Raw genomic sequence first — 23150 nt, forward strand, 5'->3', positions numbered from 1 at the left:
CCGACAATGCTGCCCGCCCGGGCCCGCACGAAATCTCCCGGCGCGCTCCGCGTTCGTTCGCAGAGGCCGAGCTGCCCGGCGTGCACTGCGCCGGCCGACCGTGTGCTGGCTGCTGAGCGGACGGAACATATAGCGCTCGGACATGAGCCGCGCCGACCCGCGCCTCCGTATCCGCTCCGCGTCTCCCCTTTTATTTCAACTGCCTGGGATTCGGCTCCACGAATGGAAATCAGCCCTCTAAATTCAACCCCGTAGAGTCGGCGCCAGCCAATAAAGTGCGCGGGCTCAGGCCACGTGACAGTAGTGGGGCGGTGCTCTGGCGGCTCCGGGATCTCTATGGTTTTTGCGGCTCGCTAGAGGGCGTGTGGTCCACTGGAGGACTCCCTACATTCTTCCTCCATTACCTCACTGCCTCCGGTGGCTGCTGGGATACTGGAGGACTCTGGTCCCGGCTCGACTCAGTCCTCCAGCTGCCCGGGGAATACCTCTAGCAGTTCTTCCCTGCCGCCACCGCCGCCCCGTCGCTTCCTCCTCCGCCCGCCCGCCGGCCTTCTTCGCCCCGCCCCGTCCGCGCCGCGCGTCCGGCCCGCTCGCGGGCCCGCTTCTCTCGGGAGCCCCCACCCAGGCGCATGGCTCCATGAAGCAGGAGGAGAAGGCAGAGCGCGAGAGGTCCCGTCCACCCCAGCTGCGTCTGGGCCAGGAGAAAAGGTGGGAAACTCGCGCTGCGCCGCGCCCTCCTCCTCCTCCTTCCCCGCCGGGCCCGGCCTCCCTCGGGTGGTGTCGGGCCTCCTCACCCCAGGGCGAGTGGAGGGGCCCGGGACGGGGTCTCTGGGGTCAGCGGCGAGGGTCCCGGGGCAGCGTGGGGGAGGGGCTGCCGGGTGGCGGGGGAAGAAGGCGGGCGGGGCCTGCGGGCCGCGTGTCCCCACGGAGGGCAGGGGGGTCGGGAGGCATTGCTGGGGAGGGGTAGGCGGACGCCCCTGCCCTGGGCCGCGAGGTGAGGTGAGGCAAGGCCCGGCGAGGCTCCAGCTCCTTTCTGCACGCCCTCCAGGAAACGGTCTCGGGTCTATGTAAAGTTTGGTGGTCTCCGGCGCCGCCTGGCGGCCCCCACCCACTGTCCCGCCGCCCCCTCCCCCGCCCGGCGTCTGGATTCCACCCCCGCGGCTCGGCCCTCGCTGCCCTACCCGTCGCTCTGGCGTCTCCCCAACTCCCCCCCCCCCCCAGGGTCCCGTACTCTCCTTCCCTACCCCCTTTTTTTCTTACCTTTCACCTTTCTCTCTGCCTGCTTTGCCCCCTCTTGCTCCGGCCTCTTCTTCCCCACTCTATCTCGTCCTTTTCTTGCCTAACTCTCTTTTCACGCGCACGCTTTTTCTCTTCTTCCTCTTCTCTTTTTTCCCAGCCCCACCCTCACTCTCTGCTTCCTTATCCACCCATAGCCCCATTTCCATTACCTCTCCACCTTAAACTCTTTGGGTTTTATGCCTTTCTCTCCCTCCCAGCCTGTGGGTTTTGCCCTTCATTCCTCGCCCTCCTCCCTTCCCTGTCCTGATCTGAACTCCTCACTTTGCCACACTCCCTTACCCTTATCCCTCTGGGCCTATCCTCTTTCACTGTCCTCTCCTTGGATAGTGTGGGTGGGGCTTGGAGTCTCCTGTTTACATCTTTGGGAATAGCTTAATACTCTACTACTGGGGGGGTGGGGGAAGTTGTTGAAGAGATTATGAAGAGATTTATGCAAAATTAATAGTAAGGATGGATGACTCTTACCACCAATTATCATCTCCACCTGGGGTGACAAGATGGCCTGTCCTCCTCAGGACCCTGGCATGCTGTCTAGTAATTCTTCAGCACCATCTTTGCAGAAGATTTGGGAATATGCTTGTATTCTGAAACCAGTGGAGAGCCTTGAAATGGTATATCTTGGCCTGAGAGCAAGTTTTGATCTAAATTAGTGGTGGAGGAAGTTTTAATGTGTGTCTCATGTTCAGGTTCAATAAAACCTTTGATCCTCAGTGTCCTCCCTTCTTAGTGATGACGCCAAGGATGAGGTGATTCAGTGCATGGGACTGCAATTGCTACCTTATATTTAGATTTTGAAATGTTTTGTAGTAGGGAGAGCCTGTTTCTAGCTGTTGTTTTCTTTCTTTCTTTTCTAGAAATTGCTTGATGAAGTTGTAATTTTTCAGAAACCGTATCTCACCTCTGGACTGCCTTGATTTTGTTCATTCACTGCACTTGCATTTCTGTCTTAGGTACAGGAAGAAGGAATGGAATCAGAAGGAAGAAAGTTCATTTCAGAGACAAAATAACTCTCCTCCTCTGTTATAGCTGTTCCCCTGGCAATACAAACTATCTGCTTTCAGTGAGTATTACCTTGGACATATTTAGAATGTTTAGGATTTGTTGCTGTTACTGGTTTTAGCCCTGTGCTAGGACATTAGGGTGTAGGTTTACTTTTTCACTTGTATTTTTCTGCTTCCTTGAGAAGGTCCTAATGTTCTAACGTTGATGAAGTTCCTTCTACTTGCTCTCTTAAAGTAATTTAAATACGTAAAGACAAGTTTATTTTCCATAATTCCATTAGAAAGTGGTGTAGTATTACACTTATCCTTTATGTTTTTAGTACATAAGGTCTGGCTCCTGCCCCTTCCCAAATTACTCATTTTTAAGACAACCAAAGATCAAAACTCTAAGGTTAATGCAGTTCCTGATCAAGGTCAGTTATTGGGTCTCTTCCATATGGTTATAATCTTCAGAGATTTTTGGAACATTTTGCCCTAAATCTGCTATAGTGATACTATTTTCTGGAAAAATTTTTATTACAGCTGCGTCCCCTTGAGCTTATTGTGGTATGCTAACACTTGTAAGATAGTGTTTTTCACAGTGCTTCACATCTTATTGGAGCCTCACAATCCCTCTGTGAAGGAGAACAGGGGACAGATATTTTCGTTTTACAAGTGAAAGAACCAAGGCCCAGAAATATCTGGCACTTTGCCATAGATCACATAGTAAAGGGAGGGGACTCTAAAAACAAAACTTTTGATTTCTGTGTTTTTCTTTAAGCTAAGTTGAAATGAGAACATATAGTTCTGTGCATTTTTGTAAATCTGTAAATTTTAAAAGCAGTTATATAGGTAGATCTGTATTTTGCGGGGATCACTTCTCAGCCTAAGATCAAGTGTATTTTGCAGGGAAATTTTTCAAACAGTGTGTGTTTGGATATGTGTATGTTTGTAATGTTGAGGTTTCAAAAATAGTGATTATTTGAAATGATTACCAGTATGTTTGTGGGTTTTTCATCTGACTATTTCTTGGAATAGTTACATAAGTAGGCCAGAATTATAGTTCAGGTGCCATTTCCTTACTCATGCAACATAATTATTAAATTGAATTTCAGTTCAATTCTCTATCACGAAGGAAACAACCCATTCCCTTCTGTATAAAGCGTGATTTGAACAGACATTTGGACACTACGTAATAACAAAAAAAAGCAGAGACTCCTTTTTTCTTTGCCTCTTTCCTACCTCCCAGATTTATTTGTTAGAAGGTCATGCTCCCCAATAAGTTGTTTTGAGGCTTATCTTCAAAAGGTGAATCTAGATTTTGTTTTTTCATCTCCAGGCTTTTCTAGCTATTTTAATCTGGTTATTGTTTGAAATCTAACTACTTTGACACAGAGGTTCCATTAGTATATATCAAGATTTCTACAATAATAGCATACTTAGTTTCATCTCATTTTAGTGTATGTAAGCTTAAGAGAGGACTCCGGTAGAATAGAAGTGTGGACAACTCAGACAGCCCAGTATTCATTCTTAATATTTTCTGGCATCTCACAGTGGATGATTTATTAGAAGCCATTGCTCTGCAAAGAGGAAAAGCATCAAGGTCATTAGAGTAATAATTTCACTTTAATAATATGATCTTTTAGACTACAAGGTAGTTCTTAATAGAATTTTATTATGAGGGCATTTATTTTTCTAGAAATTTTAAGAATTTTAAGCTATGTTATTTTTATAATGTACCCTTCCATAGTGGTAGTATTAATAATAGCAGACACTTTAATAAATAATAGTTATGTGCCAAAGAAATGCTAGATGCTTTTCATGTCTTACTCATTGAATGGTCACAAATAATCCTCTGTGGTATAGGGAGCCTAAGTCCATAGAGATGTGACAACCTGCCTGAGTTTGCGTAGCCAGTACATGACAAGTCAGAATTAGAATTTGAGCCTAGACTGTAATCCCAGAGCCTAGGCTCTGTCCTCTGATGATGGGAGCTGCTCTATGAAGATGTCAGTGAACTTGAGGAGCGTGAAAGGGACCCTCAGCAAGGGAGGAAGGCCATCCTGCCCAGCCAGCCAGATCCATCAGGGTGTGTTCATATCTTCCCCTCAATACTGGTCTCTACACCTTCTTTATAAACATCAGCAGTTTATGAGATATCATTTGTATTAACTCCTGAAATAATAAATTCCCAGGCAAATAATATTCCAGTGGGTAGCTCTTAAAGCGCGCCGTCATTCAAAAAAATTTCTCAAGTACAGTTTAGAAGCTGGGTATGGCCTGTCAAAGGAAAGCCTTGAGCCAGTCTAAAGTTAAATACCACCCAGGGCTAAGTCCAGGACTGACCAGTGACTGGTGTGTTTTAGCAAAGAAAGCAGCTATAAGCATAAATCAAACCAAGAAGTTAATTTAAGGGATATTTGATCTAATTTTTAGAATGAATTGGCCACATTGGCTATCCATTTAGCCATGAATTAAACCATTCCTTGGTTTGGGCTGAATAGAGTTGACATTGTCAATAAGAACACATACTCGTAATTCAGTTGCCTTCAACTTCTAACACACTGCACAGTCGGCACCTCACAGAAGAACCAAAGATCTAAAGATTAGTTTGTGCCAGAAGCATTCTTTTTAAAAAAGACAAACCTCAGTGAAATTACTAGGAGATCTGTAAATAAGATTGTTGGCATGTATGCTATATGCAGGGCACTGTGTTAGGTGTTGTGAAAAGAAACACAATGCCACCCAGCCTCTGCGAGTAAAGGTAGTGAGTTCAGTGCTGTCTGGAGTTGAGGTGGCATGGTAAGCCACCCAGCCCAGAGCAACAGAGCGCTGCTCAGCTTCCCCACAGAGGGAGGTAGAGTTACCATCTTTTGTTGTGGACCCTAATGAAGGTCAAGACACCTTGACTGTTGCATGTCAGGTAAAGGGTGTGGTGCCTTTTTCAACAATAAACATGCTTCACTATACTTGACATGTTAGGTTAGGAGGTCCTGAAGGAAGAGGTGAAACTGTGATTCCTGTTACTGCTCCAGCTTTTGTGGAAATACAGGTATTGTCTCCCTCTGGTGGAAATCCAGTTTTAACTTGTTCATTCTCATTGATTGGTCTAAAGTAGATAGGCGGTAGGAAAATGAGATCAGTGCTGCTGGCTTTTAAAGTGGCCCTCAGAGGCGCCTGGGTGGCTCAGGGGGTTAAGTGTCTGACTCTTGATTTAGGTTCAAGTCATGATCTCGGGGTCCTGGGATGGAGCCCCACGTCAGGCTCCGTGCTGAGCATGGAGTCTGCTTGTCCCTCTCCCCTGCTCCTCCCCCTGCATGTATTCACGCGCTCTCTCTCTCAAATAAATAAAATCTTAAAAAAAAAAAAATGGCCCTGGGGCACCTGGGTGCCTCAGCCGTCAAGCGTCTGCCTTCGGCTTAGGTCGTGATCCCAGGGTCCTGGGATCGAGCCCCGCATTGGGCTCCTGGCTCTGCGGGAAGCCTGCTTCTCCCTCTCCCACTCCCCCTGCTTGTGTTCCCTCTCTCGCGCTGTCTCTCTCTCTCTCTCTGTCAAATAAATAAATAAAATCTTAAAAAAAAAAAAAAATGGCCCTTGGGGCACCTGGGTGGCTCAGTTGGTTAAGCACCTGCCTTGGGCTCGGGTCATGATCCTGGGGTCCTGGGATTGAGCCCTGCATTGGGCTCCTTGCTGAGCAGGGAGCCTGCTTCTCCCTCTCCCTCTGCCTGCCACTCCCCCTGCTTGTGCGCTCACTCTCTGTCTGTGTCAAATAAATAAAATCTTTAAAAAAAAAAAATGGTCCTTGAGTTTAACTTTGAAAGAGTAAACCAGCTGAAGACTTGGAAGGGTCTCAGTGATAACATGTATTTATAAAGGTGGTTGATGAATTGAGCACTGTCTGGAATTGAGGTGGCATGGTAAGCCACCCAGCCCAGAGCAACAGAGCACTGCTCAGCTTCCCCACAGAGGAAGGAAGAGTTTTTATACCCAATTCCAATTATTTCAGATGAACTAACTTCATAGTACCCATTCAGGAACTCCTATATCAAAGTACCATTGTTGATAGTTTTCACGAGGTTTGGGAGAAGGGTGAGAACAAATGCACACACAGTTTTAGAAAAGGTGGAGTATGTCATTAGGAGTAATTTGTTTTTAGCTGGTTAGTCTGTTGTATTGAAATGCTATTCTGAGGTCTCGTAGGCTGTACTCTCAAAAGCCCAGCTGTTGGAGAAACCAGCGTCTCTTTGGTCATTGGAAGGCAGTCCTGGGAGCTGAGTCGGGGACTGCTTAGTTGTGGTGAGATGGCCCACTTTTTTTTTAAGATTTTATTTATTTATTTGACAGTGCAAGAGAGTACAAGCAGGAGGAGCAGTAGAGGGAGTGGGAGAAGCAGGCTCCCCGCTGAGCAGGGAGCCCAAGGTGGGGCTCGATCCCAGGACCCTGAGATCATGACCTGAGCCAAAGGCAGATGCTTAACCATCTGAGCCACCCAGGCGCCCCTGTTGGAGTAGGATTAAAAGAGTTTCAAAGAGAAAGTTGTTTTGTTGTTGTTTTAAGATTTTATTTATTTGTCAGAGAGAGCACAAGCAGGGGGGAGCGGCAGGCAGAGGGAGAAGCAGGCTCCCCGCTGAGCAAGGAGCCACATGCGGAACTCGATCCCAGGACCCCGGGATCATGACCTGAGCCGAAGGCAGACGCTTGACCAACTGAGCCACCCAGGCATCCCTCAAAGAGAAAGTTTTGATCAAATTGGTGGACAGGGTTGATACTCTAAATAAGTATTTACTCCCAGCACTCTTGTTTCCTTCACATTCTTCACCTGTAAGTCACTTATTTGCCTTAGGCCAACAGATAAGTAAAATATTGGCCCCCTTAAAAACGTGTCTTCATAATAATTCAGTAGGAGGGGAGATAGAGTGAGTAGGTAGGCTATAGTTGAAATAAGATTGGCCATATGTTAAAAATTATTAAAACTGGTTCTTGGGTCCATTATACTATACGACTTTATGTTTGAAATTTTTATAGATTTAAATTTAGGGAACAAATTTTTGAAGAAATACCTTATAACTTTGATGCAAGAAGTCTCTAACTCCGCCTTTGGTCATTAATTGAGAATATTGATTGAATTGTTTGCTTAGTGGCCTCCAGAGAAATGCTTGGGCCTAAGGAGCCACAGGATTTGGGTTGGTTCTATTGATTTCAGATCATAATTTAGGAGTGTGTGGGGAATTGTTAAATGTAATCACTTGGTATCTCTTGTGATCATGCTCCACTGCAGATCAGTGCCGTATGTGGTGCCTAGGCAGAATTTTCACCTGCCTTGGCATGGTTTGAAAATCCTTTCTGTTGCTCCATTGTGGGGTGTTTCACCAGTCAGTAGCTGATGATACCTGCTAAGGAACACCTGAGGTGCCATCTCATGACATGTAGCTTTTCCTTCAGGTATGCTTTGGTGTAATGAGAGTGGGGAAACATTTCTTTTTTTTAACTGTTGTGTTTCATCCCTTCTCTTTGCTGCTTTGAACTTTGGTGCTTTCTGGAGACCTGTTAAAACTCCAGCTCTCCAGAGATAGTCCTGCTTCATTCAACAACATGTGTCTTAAGCCCACTGCCCAGAGTTACGTGCAATGTAGAAAGGCAAGAGGCCAGTGACATCCTCTGCGGACTCAAATGACAGTGGCAGGGGCACTGATTATGTTCAGGGTCTGGCTTGAGATGTTGGCTTTGGGCATAGGTCATTTTTTTAGGCCATTTTATTTTACTATGTTTTATTTATTATTTTATTATTTTTTAATTTTTTTAGTAATCTCTATACCCAACTTGGGGCTTGAACTCAGGACCCTGAGATCAAGACTTGCATGTTCTTCCAACTGAGCCAGCCAGTGCCCCTCCCGCTCCATTTTTGTTGGCAAGATTCTGTGAACTATTAGGTTAGTTTTTAGTATACCTTGAATGTAATTTTTTTTTATCATGCCCTTAGGAAATGACTGAATCCAGTGGATATTTTTTTTTTTAAAGATTTTATTTATTTATTTGACAGATAGCAAGAGCAGGAACACAAGCAGGGGGAGAGGGAGAAGCAGGCTTCCCGCCAAGCCAGGATCCCGACGTGGGACTCGATCCCAGGACCCTGGGATCATGACCTGAGCCACAGGCAGACAAGCTTAACGACTGAGCCACCCAGGCGCCCTCCAATGGATATTATTGGCAGGCCTCATCTTCTCTGTGGCTTGGTGGAAGGACCCAGGCCTTGAAGTCTGACAGACAGACTGTGGTCCAAACCCTAACTCTGCCACTTAGTGGCAGTGTGATTTTGGCCAAGTTATATTGCTTATTAAGCCCAAGGTTCCTCCTCTGTAAAATGATAGTAACATCGCCTGCCTTGCTGAATGGTTTTGAGGATTCAGTGTAATGTTTAAAGTGTACCTGTTCAGAGCAAGCACTGATCTAAGTGCTAAGTGCCTAGCGGAGTCCTGGCCTTCTGGGATTTCCATCCTAATGGGGCAGTTGAACAAGAACCCAAGTGATAAGAACAGCTAGATATATTGCCACCTACCACATACCAGGCACTGTTTCAAGCACTTTATGCATATTAAACTAATTTAATCTCCTAAAACCCCATGAGGCAAGTAAGAAGTACTATTGTTACTCCCATACTGAAGAAACTGAGTCATGGAGAGTTTGATCCCAGAGGAACCAGAATTTGAACACTCCATTTGGCTCTGGAGGCAGCATTTTTAACCAAGATGTTCTCCCTCTTCTAACAACATAAACAAGAAAGACAACATCCACACTCAGAAACAAACTTGTCATTGGGGGTTTTATTGTATTAAGTACCTAAGGCTTTCTCAAAAAGAAGCCTGTGTCAAGCCAGACACTGAAGTGTACAAGCTATTATTCCTCAGCTACAAGCAAGTTTCATCTCACTGAGAGTTGCCCTAAATACAAAAATGTGTATTTTGTTATGGATAAGCATATATCAAGAACATAAACAGGGTGTGTGGGTGGCTCAGTTGTTAAGCGTCTGCCTTCGGCTCAGGTCATGATCCCAGGGTCCTGGGATCGAGCCCCGCATCGGGCTCCCTGCTCAGCGGGAGGCCTGCTTCTTCCTCTCCCACTCCCCCTGCTTGTGTTCCCTCTCTTGCTGTGTCTCTCTCTGTCAAATAAATAAATAAAATCTTTTAAAAAAACCTAAATAATACTTGTAAGTTTTTGTATTTCTTTCAGCCTAAAGTGACACCTTGTTTGTGTAGAAATAATGGCTTTGCAAATGGGTATGTAAATATCTAATTTGATTTAAAAGGTTGTAGAACTTACAACCAAAATACTGTATTATAGAGCAGTGTGTAAAAAGGCAAATTATGTTTAAAAAAATAAAAAGGCAATTGTATGTCCAAATCACAGGGAGATTTAAGTGTTCTTTTTTCAAGTCAGCAGAATTTTACAAACTTTGGTATTATTGACATTGAAATAACTAGGATCTATTTTTCTGATTCTATTGAATCAGAGAAAGGCTCTTGGTTGTGTTATAACTGTCCGTTTTTACCTCAGGCTGTTTAAGAAAAAAAATTCGGTAAAAAAAAAAAATTCCTTCCTTCCGTTCACATCATCCGATGGGATGTTCTGGTTTCCTGGCCCATCCGCTGCCACACGTTGTTAGGCTGAGTGGCTTTGCATGCATCTACCTTGCTGTGACAGGGCAGAAATGGCTGCCTCACAAAAGGCCTGTGAAGCTTGGGTCATTTGTGTGAATAAAGGTTCCTACTAGGTTGTAGCTTTTTTTGAATTGGGGTTTTGAAAGGATAGATGTGTAGAAATTGGAGTGAGTTCAGAGAACTAAAGAAAATGAGCAAGGCATTGGAGAATGAGAGCTGTGAGGACAGAAAGGTGGGAGCTTTGTGTTGGAAGGTGTGCTCTTTTCAGAATGGCAGCTAACTGCTTTTCGTATTCACTCAGGTCTAGGGCTGAAATCACACAGATTTAGGTTAGTGATGAGTAAAATGCTGAAAGGATGTGCTTAACAAGGAAAAGCATGAAGTTTCCTCTGGGGCACTTTAAAAATACGGTGGTCTAATTTGGAGGCCATAAAAGGTAGAGACAGCAATGATGAAGAGTCTGACAGGTCCATGCTATCTTGCAGTCTTGAAATGTCCTCGTGCAGCTCCACAGTGGCTGCCACCTGCCCTTCCTTCTGCCCTAGGGAGTCCTGGGCAAGAGGGGCTGCTCCTTGTCTGCGTCCGTCTGTGGTGATCATAAGGCTTTATGGAAAAGGAAAAATAGTTCTTTAGGAAAAGGTTAGGAGTCCATAGTCTGGAGCTCAGGGTCTCTTCCAGTCATGCTGATCTGCAGCCTTTTGTGACCCGGTGATCTGGATGAGAAAGAGAATTTGATGACTTTCCACATAGACTCTTTCTTTTTGATTTTTGTCTTCTCCTTTTAACTAACCTTTTGAATTAATGCTTAACTGTTCTCTTTTTGGTCAGGGTTCTGCAGCATTCCAGACCTCCAGCACTGAATCAGGATGGGAAAAAGACGTTGTGTTCCTCCACTTGAGCCCAAGTTGGCAGCAGGCTGTTGTGGGGTCAAGAAGCCCAAGTTATCTGGAAGTGGAACGCACAGTCACGGGAACCAGTCCACAACTGTCCCCAGCTCTAGTTCAGGACCTCTTCAAAACCACCAGCATGTGGATGGCAGCAGTGGTCGGGAGAATGTGTCGGACTTAACTCTGGGACCTGGAAATTCTCCCATTACACGAATGAATCCCGCATCGGGAGCGCTGAGCCCTCTTCCCCGGCCCAATGGAACTGCCAACACCACCAAGAATCTGGTGGTGACTGCAGAGATGTGCTGCTACTGCTTTGACGTCCTCTACTGTCACCTCTATGGCTTCCCACAGCCACGACTTCCTAGATTCACCAATGACCCCTAGTGAGTAAATCGGTCAGGTGCAGGGGACAGTAAGAAAGGCATGATGACGTCTTTCTTGGGTTGTTCTCTTGAGAGGGTCTGACGCTTATAAAAAGCTTTAGCATCATTTGGGCAGAGGGTAATGGGAATAGGATGATGAGAAATGTCCAGACAATATGTAGAACAATATCTGGATTCAGTAAGAGGTCCAGGTTATACTTGGAGGAGGTCTGGTCTTGTTTTTAAGGTAATGTTGTAGAAATTAGGATTTTCTTCTTGGTTCTTCTTTTGGTTTGTTGGATTATATTGCAGTGGGTACGTGATTCACCCTCTTGAGTGGAGAGACCACACATAACATCATTGTGGACCCAGGTGTTGAAGTCCAAGTGAATTGGGAAGTGTCTGAGGGCCAGGCTAGGGAGTAGGAGCGCATTTAGTGGGAGCTGTGATGCTCTTAATAAGGGTCCCCTTGCTTTGTTCATCAGTAATCCCACATGGCTGCTCGCACCCCACCAAGAATGGCAGAATCTGCTTTATTGTTTTTAGTTCAAGACTCTATTATTTGTCCCAAACTCTCTCAAGGTGTCAATGACTTAAACAAGGAGTATGTATAAAGTGAAGTAATCCATGCCAGTGTTTTCTTCTTCCTCAGAATTGGAAACAACTCTGAGCTGGCTTTTTTTCCTTTCTTCTTTCCTTCCTTTCTTCCTTCTTTCCTTCTTCTGGCTTCTTTTTTTTCTTCCTTCCTGCTTTTATTTTCTTTTTTTAATTTAAATTTTAGATAACATACAGTGCAATATTGGTTTCTGGAGTAAATTAATGATTCATCACTTAATATAACCCCAGTGCTCATCATAACAAGTGCCCTCCTTTTTCTTTTTCTTTTTTTTTTTTTAAGATTTATTTATTTATTGGGGCGCCTGGGTGGCTCAGTCATTAAGCGTCTGCCTTCGGCTCAGGTCATGATCCCAGGGTCCTGGGATCGAGCTCTGCATCGGGCTCCCTGCTCAGCGGGATGCCTGCTTCTCCCTCTCCGCCTGCTTGTGTTCCCTCTCTCACTGTCTCTCTCTCTCTCTGTCAAATAAATAAATAAAATTTATTTAAAAAAAAAATAAAAAATAAATTAAAAAAAAGATTTATTTATTGTAGAGATAGCATGCAAGCAGGGGGAGGGGCATAGGGAGAGGGAGAGAGAGAATCTCAAGCAGAGTCCCCACTGAGCACAGTCTGACTTGGGGATCAGTCTCATAACCCTGAGATCATGATCTGAGCCAAAACCAAGAGTCTGATGCTTAGCCAACTGAGCCACCCAGATGCCCCACAACTGCCCTCCTTAATACCCATCACCCATAGGGGCGCCTAGATGGCTTAGTCGGTTAAGTGTCTGCCTTTGGCTCAGGTCACGATCCCAGGGTCCCAGGATCCAGCCCTGCGTCAGGCTTCCTGCTCAGTAGGGGGGCCGGCTTCTTCCTCTCCCTCTGCTGCTCCCCCTGAAAAAAATACCCATCACCCATTTAACACATTCCCCCACCCACCTCGTTCCATCAATCTTTAGTTTTCTATCATTAAGAGTCTCTTACAGCTTCTCTCTCTCCTTTTTTTCTTTTCCCCCTTCCCATATGTTCATCTGTTTTCTTAAATTCCACATATGAGTGAAATCATAAAGGTATTTGTTTTTCTCTGACTTATTTCACTTAGCATAATATACTTTAGCTCCACCCACGTCATTACAAATGGCAAGATTTCATTCTTTTTGATGGCTGAGTAGTATTCCATTGTATATAATACGTACCACAGCTTTATCCATTCGTTAGTCAGTGGACATTTGGGCTCTCTCCGTAGTTTGGCTGTTGTTGATAATTTTTTTTTTTTAAGATTTTATTTTTAAATAATCTCCATATGCAACTTGGGGCTGGAGCTCACAACCCTGAGATCAAGAGTCACAGTTCCACTGACCCATCCAGCCAGGTGCCCCTGAACTGGCTTTAAAAGAGCACTGAAGAGATGCTTTTGGAGCATTCATTGACCTAGGATCATTCATTCCTCAGCTGTTAGTGCCATGTTGGAGCAATGCATAGCCCTGCTGGCCAGGGAGTGGAGAGAATATGAAGAAAATGTCCTCACTTTTGGGAGACTTACCAAGTTAGCAAATCACACACACAGAGCTAAATAATGTGTATGGCACACTGTCTGGGCAGAAGTAGAGGGGAGGTTACTCCTGTGTGATTGTGTCAGAGGAGAGAACATACAGAGAACTGTGCTAACTTTTTAGGGAAGTGTTGCCATGGGATATCATGGTCAGAAAAACAGGTGGAGATTCTAGGCCTTGATCCTAATGGGATCAAGTGTGTCCCACGCAAGAGAGGGGTGTGGATTTGGAAGAGTGGGTGGTGGCTGCAGTGTTGTAGGGAATGGGCTGTTGTGTTCAGGGGCTTATATTTCCATCCTGCAGACAATGGCATTCTTGAGGGTTTTTTGGTTGTTTTGGTTTCTTTTTTAGGATTTTATTTATTTATTTGACAGAGACACAGCGAGAGAGGGAACACAAGCAGGGGGAGCAGCAGGCAGAGGGAGAAGCAGGCTTCCCGCGGAGCAGGGAGCCCGATGCGGGGCTCCATCCCAGGACCCTGGGATCATGACCTGAGCCAAAGGCAGATGCTTAATGACTGACCCACCCAGGCGCCCCTCTTGAGGGGTTTTTGAGAAGGTTTTGGGACAGTAACTTTGGTGCTGTTCAGGTGTTCAGTGGAAAGAAAAGCTAGGCAGCAGATCTGTTTTATAACAGTGACCAAAGTAGACAGCTTTAAAAGTGTAAGTTGCTTTTTAGAGGTATTTTGCTCAGTATGAGAAGTAAAGGCATAGGAGTATAGAGGAAATACCAGGATGAAGGGATAGCTCTGTAACCTATTTATAAAAAATTCTGTTACCACCAGTCTGATGTACCCTGACGAGGACGACGCATGACTTTGGCCTAGAAGTAGAAAGTGGCAACTTCTAATGACGAGCTTTCTTGCGGAGACATTGCATTGTTTTTCTTTTCCCGAACATTTATGAGCAGGACGAGGGGCATAATTACTGGAACAGTGGCGAGGTTTAGGGAATGGGGAGAAGGTATGCAGGCCCAGTGTCTTCCTGAAGGATGTAACTGGGGAACGTGGACACTCCTAAATATGGAGTAAAGAAAAGGAGAAAGACTTGGAAAATTAGAAGAAGTTGAGTGCTGGGCAGAGGAAAAGGAAAGTAGCACAAACGTGTCAAAGTGAATTAAAACTATCAGCAAGGATCACAGGAAGGGCGGCACAGAGCTCCTTTCTTCACACTGTCTTATTGCGGTCTCCTCTCTCTCTCCATCCAGAGACCACACAGTTGCCAGAAAGGCAGAGTCCTTCAGATAGCCACAATTCAGAAAACAGTCCTTTTGGGGAATAACAGAAACAAATGGGGCAAAAGCAAAGGTTTTGTTCCTATCCATGATTGATTTGGGGCTGGAGAATGTTTTTTGTTTTGCTTTTGTAGTCCGCTCTTTGTGACATGGAAGACAGGGCGGGACAAGCGGCTTCGTGGCTGCATTGGGACCTTCTCAGCCATGAATCTTCATTCAGGACTCAGGGAATACACGTTAACCAGGTAATGACACCAGACATAAGCTCTGTAGATAAATTGGCTAGAATTGAAAACAACTGCCTGACTTTATTTCTTCTAAGTGGTGAAGTTTGAGTGTTCTCTTTTTGGTAATCAGGGAGTATGGGGGCTTTAATCTGGTCAGTCACTTAGCAGTTCAAGTGTAGACAGTTAATAGCATCAAGTTATTTTTAGCATATTAGTGCTGATGGATAATCAATATTCTCTGCATAGCTCAGGATTCATAAATATTCGGGCACATAATGTTGGCTCCCAGCTCCAGAGCAGCCTCACTTATGTTTTCTGTCCCCCTCCAGTGCACTTAAGGACAGCCGATTTCCCCCCCTGACCCGAGAGGAGCTGCCTAAACTTTTCTGCTCTGTCTCCCTCCTTACTAACTTTGAGGATGCGAGTGATTACCTGGACTGGGAGGTGAGAACAGCCGCATTTGGAACTCTGCATCTCTCGTTGCATTTGGGTTCGGGTTAGTACATGGTAATGTATCTCCTTCATTGAGAGAGGGTATAAGAATGTGAAAGCTGAATTTGGAAGCAATTGGGGGCCACATAGGTGACAGGAAAGATGCGGTGATCTTAGAAGTAGGAAGAAGTGTGAAGTCTTTCTTCTTTTCCTGTGTCTTCCCAGTCCACTCTTGTTCCATAGCCTTCTCCCACATCTAATAGGAAATGATAATGGGGATAAAGAGAGCATTCCAGATCCCTCTTGGTAAGCCCTTGAGTAAAAGTTGTTGTGAGGAGTCATGAGCCTAGATCAAAACCCTGTGGTATGTTTAATTGAATAGATTAAAGGTGGAATATTTAAGATTATTGGATGAGCTATTGAAAGAATTTATTTCTACAACCCTCATACTCGGAGAGATGGCTACATGTGGGCTCACCACTTCCCTCAAGCTGAAGTTACTTTGGCTTCTATACCTGAGGCAAAGAGTTAGTCATGAAAAAGCAGCAGGTTCTCCTTTTCTCAGACTTGGATCAAGCTGGTCAGGGGACAGTGTCAATGAAATGTGGGTGCCTGAAGTTCCATTAGAGTAAGTAAATGCTGTTTATTTGGTTATTTCTCCTGTAGGTAGGGGTCCATGGGATTCGAATTGAATTCATCAATGAGAAAGGTGTCAAACGTACAGCCACATATTTACCTGAGGTTGCTAAGGAACAAGGTGAGTTTGACAAATGGAATTTCAGTGTTTACTATTCACAGTGTCACCATTTAAAGGCAGGGAAGTGGTGTGTATTGTCGTTCAGCCCAACTGCAACAAAGAATGAGTGCCTTTCTTCCTCTTAGTGTCTATCAAAGTCTTACAGAATGAGAAATAAACTCCCAAAAAATGCAGGAGCTGGGGAAGAAAAGGGGTAAAGACTTCCCTTAGTCAACCCCTTGTTTCACTTCCTCTCAGTGAAAAGTTTTATTCCTTGGCCCCCAAAACTAGTGGTAATTGTAGCAAAATTCTAGCAATCAACTGGACCATATTATGGAGTCCATTGTAAAGGGAAGCTGCCCGTATCCGTGGGTTTTGAACTTTTGGTCATTAATTTTTTTTTTTTTTTTTAAAGATTTTATTTATTTATTTGAGAGAATGAGATAGAGAGAGCATGAGAGGGGGGAGGGTCAGAGAGAGAAGCAGACTCCCTGCTGAGCAGGGAGCCCGACGTGGGACTCGATCCCGGGACTCCAGGATCATGACCTGAGCCGAAGGCAGTTGCTTAACCAACTGAGCCACCCAGGCGCCCTGGTCATTAATTTTTAAACAGTGTTATATTTGGAAAAAGGCAAGACATAATCTTTTTTTTTTTTTTTTTTTTTTTAAGAACTTAGTAGGTAGTAAGTTCTTATAATGGGACAATAAAGGTAGGAGGTGGGCTGGGTAGGTTTTCTCTTTAAAAGAATATTTGGAAGAATACCTTCCAGTGTTGCTTGTGTGTTCTGTGATATGTAACCCAGTTTTCTTTCTTTTTCTCTCTTCTCTTCGTCCCACCCACCCACCCTCCCTCCCTCCTTTCTTCTCTGTTTTTGAAAATAACATGTAAAACACACAGTACTTATTGGGTATGAACCTGGAATAGAAATATCCAGTTCAGTGTATCAATGAACTAAATATGTGGAGAGTGATTGCCTTATTGGTTTCCATCATGGTTGTGTTTAAACTTTTTCCAAAAGCCATGTGGATGTGGCATAAAAAGGAAGCCTTTTAGCCACTTTGAAGCCATAAGTCTAACATTTTTGTACAAGAAGGGACACCATAAATATTTCCTAATAGTGAGATATGGCGATAACGGATAGATAATCAGATTACTTACGCCGTTTGAAAGTTGGTTGGCAAAATTTAAAAATTGGGGGGTAATTTAGGGGTTTCTCTTTGGTTTTCAGTTTTGATGTGTTTGGTTTTATCTGTTAAAAATGTGCAGGAACAACACAATGATGTATGTGTGAATAACTTTCCTGTCCTTCATGAAGGATTGGCTTCCTTCCTGCTATCAGTTCTCTGTAATAGAAAACAGGACTCCTAGAAATCATCAAAGTAAAGGAAGGCCACACAAAGGAATACAGGCTGCAGAATTTGAATTCTCTCCTCTCACAGAACAGCCTTGGTTACCAGCACTAGGCCAGCAGGCCAGTCTTAAGTTGAGACCATGTTTGTTCCTAGATAATTATACTGGGATCACATCTGACAGGAAAGACAGGAGCAGGGGGCCTGGGGATAGCCATTATGGTGTATGTAGGGTTATCATCTCATGTCTCCGATTCTACTTGGATGTCAGTGAGGCACACGGGGCTCTAGGGATGTGGGGCCAGTGTCCAGGGCTCCCTTTGACCCTAGCAGACCTGGCTGCTTCTCTTTTCTTGCCGTGTGAGAACATACCCTACTCTTGTGTCATCGTGCACTGACCTCAGTGTGCCTCTCCTCTCCTCAGACTGGGATCAGATCCAGACAATAGACTCCTTGCTCAGGAAAGGTGGCTTTAAGGCTCCAATTACCAGTGAATTCAGAAAAACGATCAAACTTACCAGGTAACCCACTGTCTCATTTTCCTTGTCATTTTAATTTAGCTCGGGTTGGATGGAGGATACCCTTGATGGAAAGGGCTGATGAAAAGAAAATTTTCTCTGCTAATGTCCCTAAACTTAAACTAAAGAGGTATGGGTCAGGTTTAAGCTGGGAGGAAGCAGCGGCAGCAAAGGCAAAGACTTCCCAGCGTCCTGGGCATCTCTGCAGCAGAGTTGACGGCAGAGCCAGAGCAGAGTTTAGGCCATGATCAGGTGGTGGATGTCTTCACCAGACCCACTGCTTGGGAGGCTTAAGGGGGCAGACTGAGGTCAGGAACGAAGGCTGTCAGCGCAGAGGTCCAGGGTCAGTTGAAGTCACATGCAGTCAGGTGGCAGGGGATACAGGTGGCATGTTAACAGGATAGTGAGACAGTGCTTTTCGCAGAGTTACAAGGAAACATCCCTCTCCTTGGGGGAGGCTGCCTCAAGTAGTAGAATGCACACGGACTTGGGGTCTGAATCCCAGCTCCACCACTGCCTTCCTGTGTGGCCTGGGCCAGTTACTTACTCTGCCTCTCTGAGGGGGGAGGGGGGACTTTCCTGTTGGTAAGAAGTGAATGGTAATGCCTCGGGGTTGTTTTAGAGTGTGGTAAGGTAATGTATGAAGAATTTCTAGCCTAGGGCCAGGCAATAATTATAGGTGGTCAGTAGATGTCAGTTCTCTTGCCATCCCTACTGAAATCGGAAACACTGAGAGGTTTAGTTTCTGTGGGCTTCTGTGGGCCTCTGTTGGCTCCCTCATCTGTAAAATACTGAATAATCATATACTAACCTCACAGGTCTATTTGGAAGATAACCCAGTGTTTTTGAAATGCTTTGGATTCCAAAAAAAAAAGAAAAAAACTTCAAATACAAAGCATTATTATTACTATTATTATTATAATTTATTTGAACAGCCATTTCCCTGTCAAAATTCAGGAATAATCACCTTGCAGTGGAGGAGTGATTACAGTGGGAAAGAGATGGCTCTGGGTAAGGATTGTCACACCCAGCTCCTGTGGTCTGTAGTAGGCTCCATAGGTTTGTAACACCCCATGCTTCGCATCCTGACTCATGGCTCTTTCCAGAGCAAAGCCAAAGTGCTATGAATTCTGTTCTGATGACCCTGTGATATGATATGGCATATTCATCTGGGAATTGAGACCCGTCCTATATAGCCCCAGGATCCTTTAACCTGCTTCATCAGAATTTGACCCAGAATTAGGTATCTGTGCCCCTTTTAGTTATAAATAACTTGTTTGTTGCTTTTCTGCAAATTGAGGTTGCATTTCTGTCAAATTTATCACATTTTATGCAGTAGACATGCAGTTTGCACTGGGCATTGGTATAGCCATCTTCCAGTCTGCCACCCGTGTAATTTGACCTTGACATTCTTCATCCAGACCCCAGTAGCAGATTGCTTAAGAGCAGCCTGATAAGTAGTGTTTAAAGGTGGGATGTGCAGAAAATACATTCTCAGGGGTGAATTGTGATTGTGCTTTTTCATCTTGTTCATTTGTAATAACAACATTGTTTTCTTGTGCTGTCTTTCATTTTCTGTAAGTAAGATTGCTCTTGGTCTTCCATTTTATTCTTTCAAAATGTGGAATAAGCTTTTGGTTTTCTCTGCTGAGTGACTTTACAAAACGAAGGGTTCGAGGTTCCTAATACCCTTTCCTGTTTCCTTATACAGGTACAGAAGTGAGAAGGTGACAATCAGTTATGCAGAGTATATTGCTTCTCGACAGCACTGTTTCCAGAATGGCACTCTTCATGCCCCGCCCCTCTACAATCATTACTCCTGACACACGGCTGCATGACCAGTCCCACCCCCCTGTGGCCACCAATGGCTATGACATCATTGGAGCAGATGCCTCCTCTTCCTGGTCCAGTTACTTCTATTACTGCACCATTTTATGATGCTAGCTTCCGTTGCCAAGTCTGCTCAGCTGACTGAGGGGGGGCGGGGTTATACTGAATGAAACAGAACTTGAGGGGCCCAAGCCTTATCTCAGCCTTTCCTCAATATGGGGTTCCGTTGGATTGGGGCTCCTCCATGACTAGTGAGAATTACCGTGTGGGTTCAGAAGACCCTTGGCATGCAGGTGCCACTGCTGATTTGCCGCCTCTGTGTTGGCCACACAGTGGAAGCCGGAATTGGTGGTCCATGAATGCTTACCCCACACACACCCCTACAGCCTCCCCAGATCAAGTAGGTGTATTCCCCTGGCAGTCTGGGCAACGGAGACCAACAAGAAACATTTTTAGGTTGTTTTAAATTCCTTTTTTAAACTTCCAGTTTATTGCATACCAAGAGTTGATCACAACCTCCATGCTTCATAAGTGGACGCCATGTTAGGGTTGAACGTGGGCACCATGAGTCCTCCGAGGCTCCTGGACAGAGACCCACACCAAGATCGGAAGCCCTTTGGATGGCGTTGCAGATCTCATTGCTCAATTAGCCTCGAAGGTTTTAATTCTCATCCCACTCTCAGTTGGATTTTCTGGCACTCTTCCTGCATTGCGTCTCCTGGTATTGAACAGAGCTCTGTGGTGTAGCCTGCTGAGGACTGGACTGGGATGCCCATGGGAGGTCCCGAAATCATCGCTGCATGCAGTGAGAAAGGAGAGACCTCTTCCTTACCACCCGGCTACCTCACTCCTCTACTGGTAGCAGTGCCTATAGCTGGATCTAGGTTCTCAGAAGGCATAGGTGTTCCAACAAGCATTTGGGTTGGGCTTTAGAAGGACACGTTGTCATAGGAAAGAATCCAGGGTCTCCAAGCTGTTTTTGTTTTCAGGCAGACATCCTGAGGGACCTTTAAGCAGAGGAGTTCCTTTGTCTAGTTTGCCTGGAGAAGTGGGAAGACTGTTGCTCTTTCAGTCCTTTCCAGGACTTTAGAACAAAGCTGTGTAATTAAACAAGATGAATCTTTATCTTGCCTAACATGCTGGGAATCTTCACCCCACCGTGGCCAAGTTCCAAATAGCTCATTTTATTCTAGGTCATTCAGACTTTCATGTGGCATAGTTCCCTTCTCCATTGTTGCTGATTCCAAATAGCTGTCAGCAAGTTTTTCCTCCCTCTTGCCTGTTCTTCCCTCATTTGGTGGCAGAGTTCATAGAAGTTGGGGACTTGGAAGATGCTTTGGAAACATTGTCACAGAGGCACTGCTGAAAGGATTCACAGGAAGAGGTGGCCAGTTGGAAGAAAGGACCCAGAGGGTGATACACTGGTTTTCAACAACATGCTTAGAGAACTCTTGAAGTGGATTGGGTGTCAATCCGGTGAACACCATTGTTTTGATTTAATTTATTTTTTGAAGTTTATGTGGTGATGGTGTGGCTTTCCAAAATGGGCAAATATCCAAATCAGAAGAAATGTTGAGTTTTCTTCTGCCAGGAATGGGGGAGGGGGAGCAGGGGCATAATCCAAGAAACGACACACATGCCATTCTAGGCATTGCTGTCTCATTTCTTGGAAGAAATGGATGAGAGGGAGCAGATTTGCTTGGCACCGTCCTCTGCTGTTCACGAGGACACGAAATGTGCAAGGGAAGTGGGCTGACCTCAGGATGCCCAGGCCAAGGCCGCACCACCCTATCTTAACCATTGTGCTGCGTTCTCGCATCCTGCCACTTTTCCCTTGCAAGGTTAATGAAAAAAAGCTTTTGAAGATGAAGGGATTGTTTCGTGATTTCCTGCTGCTGAGAATAATAAATGTCTTGTTAACAAACAAATGTGACGATAGTTACTCTTAGGTGCCATGGATTGATGTCAGGGTGGTCAGCTCTGGACTAAACCACCCACCTCCAATTTGTACAACAGTATTGATACATAGGGCTACACTCATTACTGTTCAAGTGTTCTGTGTTAAAAGTTGTGTTTAATTTCTAAAGATTAAAAAAAGCAAAAAAATTGGTGCTAAACTTTCACCCCTGAGCACGCTCAGTGAGACTGGTCATGCAAGCATTTACTACAGTGCCATGCTCTTCAAGCCTATTTTTTCTTGTAGAAATGTTGCCCTATTTGTCTTCCCCAATGTATAGTATGTTTTTTATTTTATTGAGGGTGGGGTAGGATACCTGCCATTTAAGAAAATGAACAGAAAATATAAAACCCACGAAATGGGGAAAAAAAAATCAGTGCACAAGAATTGGGCTGATTAAGCCCAGCACCACACTGAAGTGGGCTCAGAGGTTTTGGAGTGAAGAAGCCTTACTCCCTGCACATTCCCTCATGCTCCCATACAAGTCCAGCAATGGAGATGCTCAAGTCCCTCTGGCCTTGTCGGGGGGGCTCAGGAGTCGACCAAGGAAAACTATTTGGCCCCATAAGGAATGCCACGGTCAGTGTCTGTCCTGAATGGGGCCTAGTCAGGAAGCGGTCTGGAAGTGTACGGTCATGGTCACCTCGAGAAGACATGTGGCAGGTGGCTCTCAGGAAAAAAATACTAAGTTTGGATCATCCATGCGGCAGCTTTGCATAGGGAGATGACAGCTCCGAACTGGAACTGAACTGCCTTCCACGTGCTTGACCAAAGCAGTGATGAGGGTGGCCAGTACAGGTGGTGTGAGTGGCAGGTCTGAAAAGAAGGGAATGTTTTCTGCTTGGTGTTTACTTTGTCCTTGGGCTGCTCAAGCTGAACAGTAGGTAACTGCTGTTAAGGAACCAGCCCACGTTGGCTGGTTCAGTTCGGAGTTTGATTCATCCCTAGCTGTGAGTGCCTTTTGGTCTGGAAAGTTGGCTTGTCTCATAATACCCACAGCTAGGACATTCTCTTTGTAATTATGAATTGTCCTTGTTTTACGTTAACTAAAAGAGAATGTCCTTGATCACTAGGATTTGTCGGTGTTGCATTGTTTCCACTGTGAGGTTCTTAAACTTTTTTGCTTCATAATATTAAAGCAACTCATGTTAGAGACCCTTTCAACATGAAAGGTTTGTAGTTGAGACATTACATATATTTTATTGTTTATAATAAAAATCATCTATACAGAAGTCCTGGGTGTTAATTTTAATATTTTGCACAAGACCTGTTTTCCATATGTTAACACCTACACTTTCACTAACTGTTGATGCTATTTTCTATTGAGATTCTGGAGCCTAGGGAGCTATGTGTTCGTTTTATTTTCATTCTTACTTCCCTGAAGCAAGAGACTTTGTATGGCCTTCAGTGCAAAGACTTCAGACCAATTCTTTGTATTACACTTGGTTGCCTCTTGGCTATATAACTTCTGAGTGCAAATCATTGAACTCTTTAACGAAGTATTGTAGAGAATAAATCATAATGGGTAAAAA

General features: G+C 44.8%; 1 protein-coding gene across 3 annotated transcripts; it reads left to right on the forward strand.

The window, feature by feature from the left end:
- The first annotated feature begins 379 nt into the window (after positions 1-379).
- AMMECR1L (AMMECR1 like) lies at positions 380-23150 on the forward strand. 3 transcript variants are annotated; one of them, XM_036085358.2, is made up of 9 exons: positions 382-708; positions 2250-2359; positions 10763-11207; positions 14703-14813; positions 15125-15239; positions 15894-15984; positions 17738-17834; positions 18789-18842; positions 19543-23150. In XM_036085358.2, the coding sequence occupies exons 3-8, from the start codon at positions 10801-10803 to the stop codon at positions 18814-18816; spliced, it is 849 nt and encodes a 282-aa protein (XP_035941251.1). In that variant the 5' UTR covers positions 382-708; positions 2250-2359; positions 10763-10800; the 3' UTR covers positions 18817-18842; positions 19543-23150. The 3 variants fall into 3 exon arrangements, with proteins under 3 accessions (XP_077926761.1, XP_035941251.1, XP_035941249.1); XM_036085356.2 differs by lacking the exon at positions 18789-18842 and having other exon boundaries at positions 387-708; XM_078070635.1 differs by lacking the exons at positions 17738-17834; positions 18789-18842; positions 19543-23150 and adding an exon at positions 16862-17585 and having other exon boundaries at positions 380-708.

The sequence above is a fragment of the Halichoerus grypus genome, chromosome 4 (assembly GCF_964656455.1).
Source record: "Halichoerus grypus chromosome 4, mHalGry1.hap1.1, whole genome shotgun sequence".
In the NCBI taxonomy this organism is placed as follows: domain Eukaryota; kingdom Metazoa; phylum Chordata; class Mammalia; order Carnivora; family Phocidae; genus Halichoerus; species Halichoerus grypus.

Bases quoted from the DNA above. Each gene is read 5' to 3' on its own strand.
- AMMECR1L (XM_036085356.2), top strand. From the start codon at position 10,801: ATGGGAAAAAGACGTTGTGTTCCTCCACTTGAGCCCAAGTTGGCAGCA. The intron at 11,208-14,702 runs GTGAGTAAATCG...TTGCTTTTGTAG, and splicing joins AGATTCACCAATGACCCCTA to TCCGCTCTTTGTGACATGGA. The intron at 15,240-15,893 runs GTGAGAACAGCC...TTTCTCCTGTAG, and splicing joins GTGATTACCTGGACTGGGAG to GTAGGGGTCCATGGGATTCG.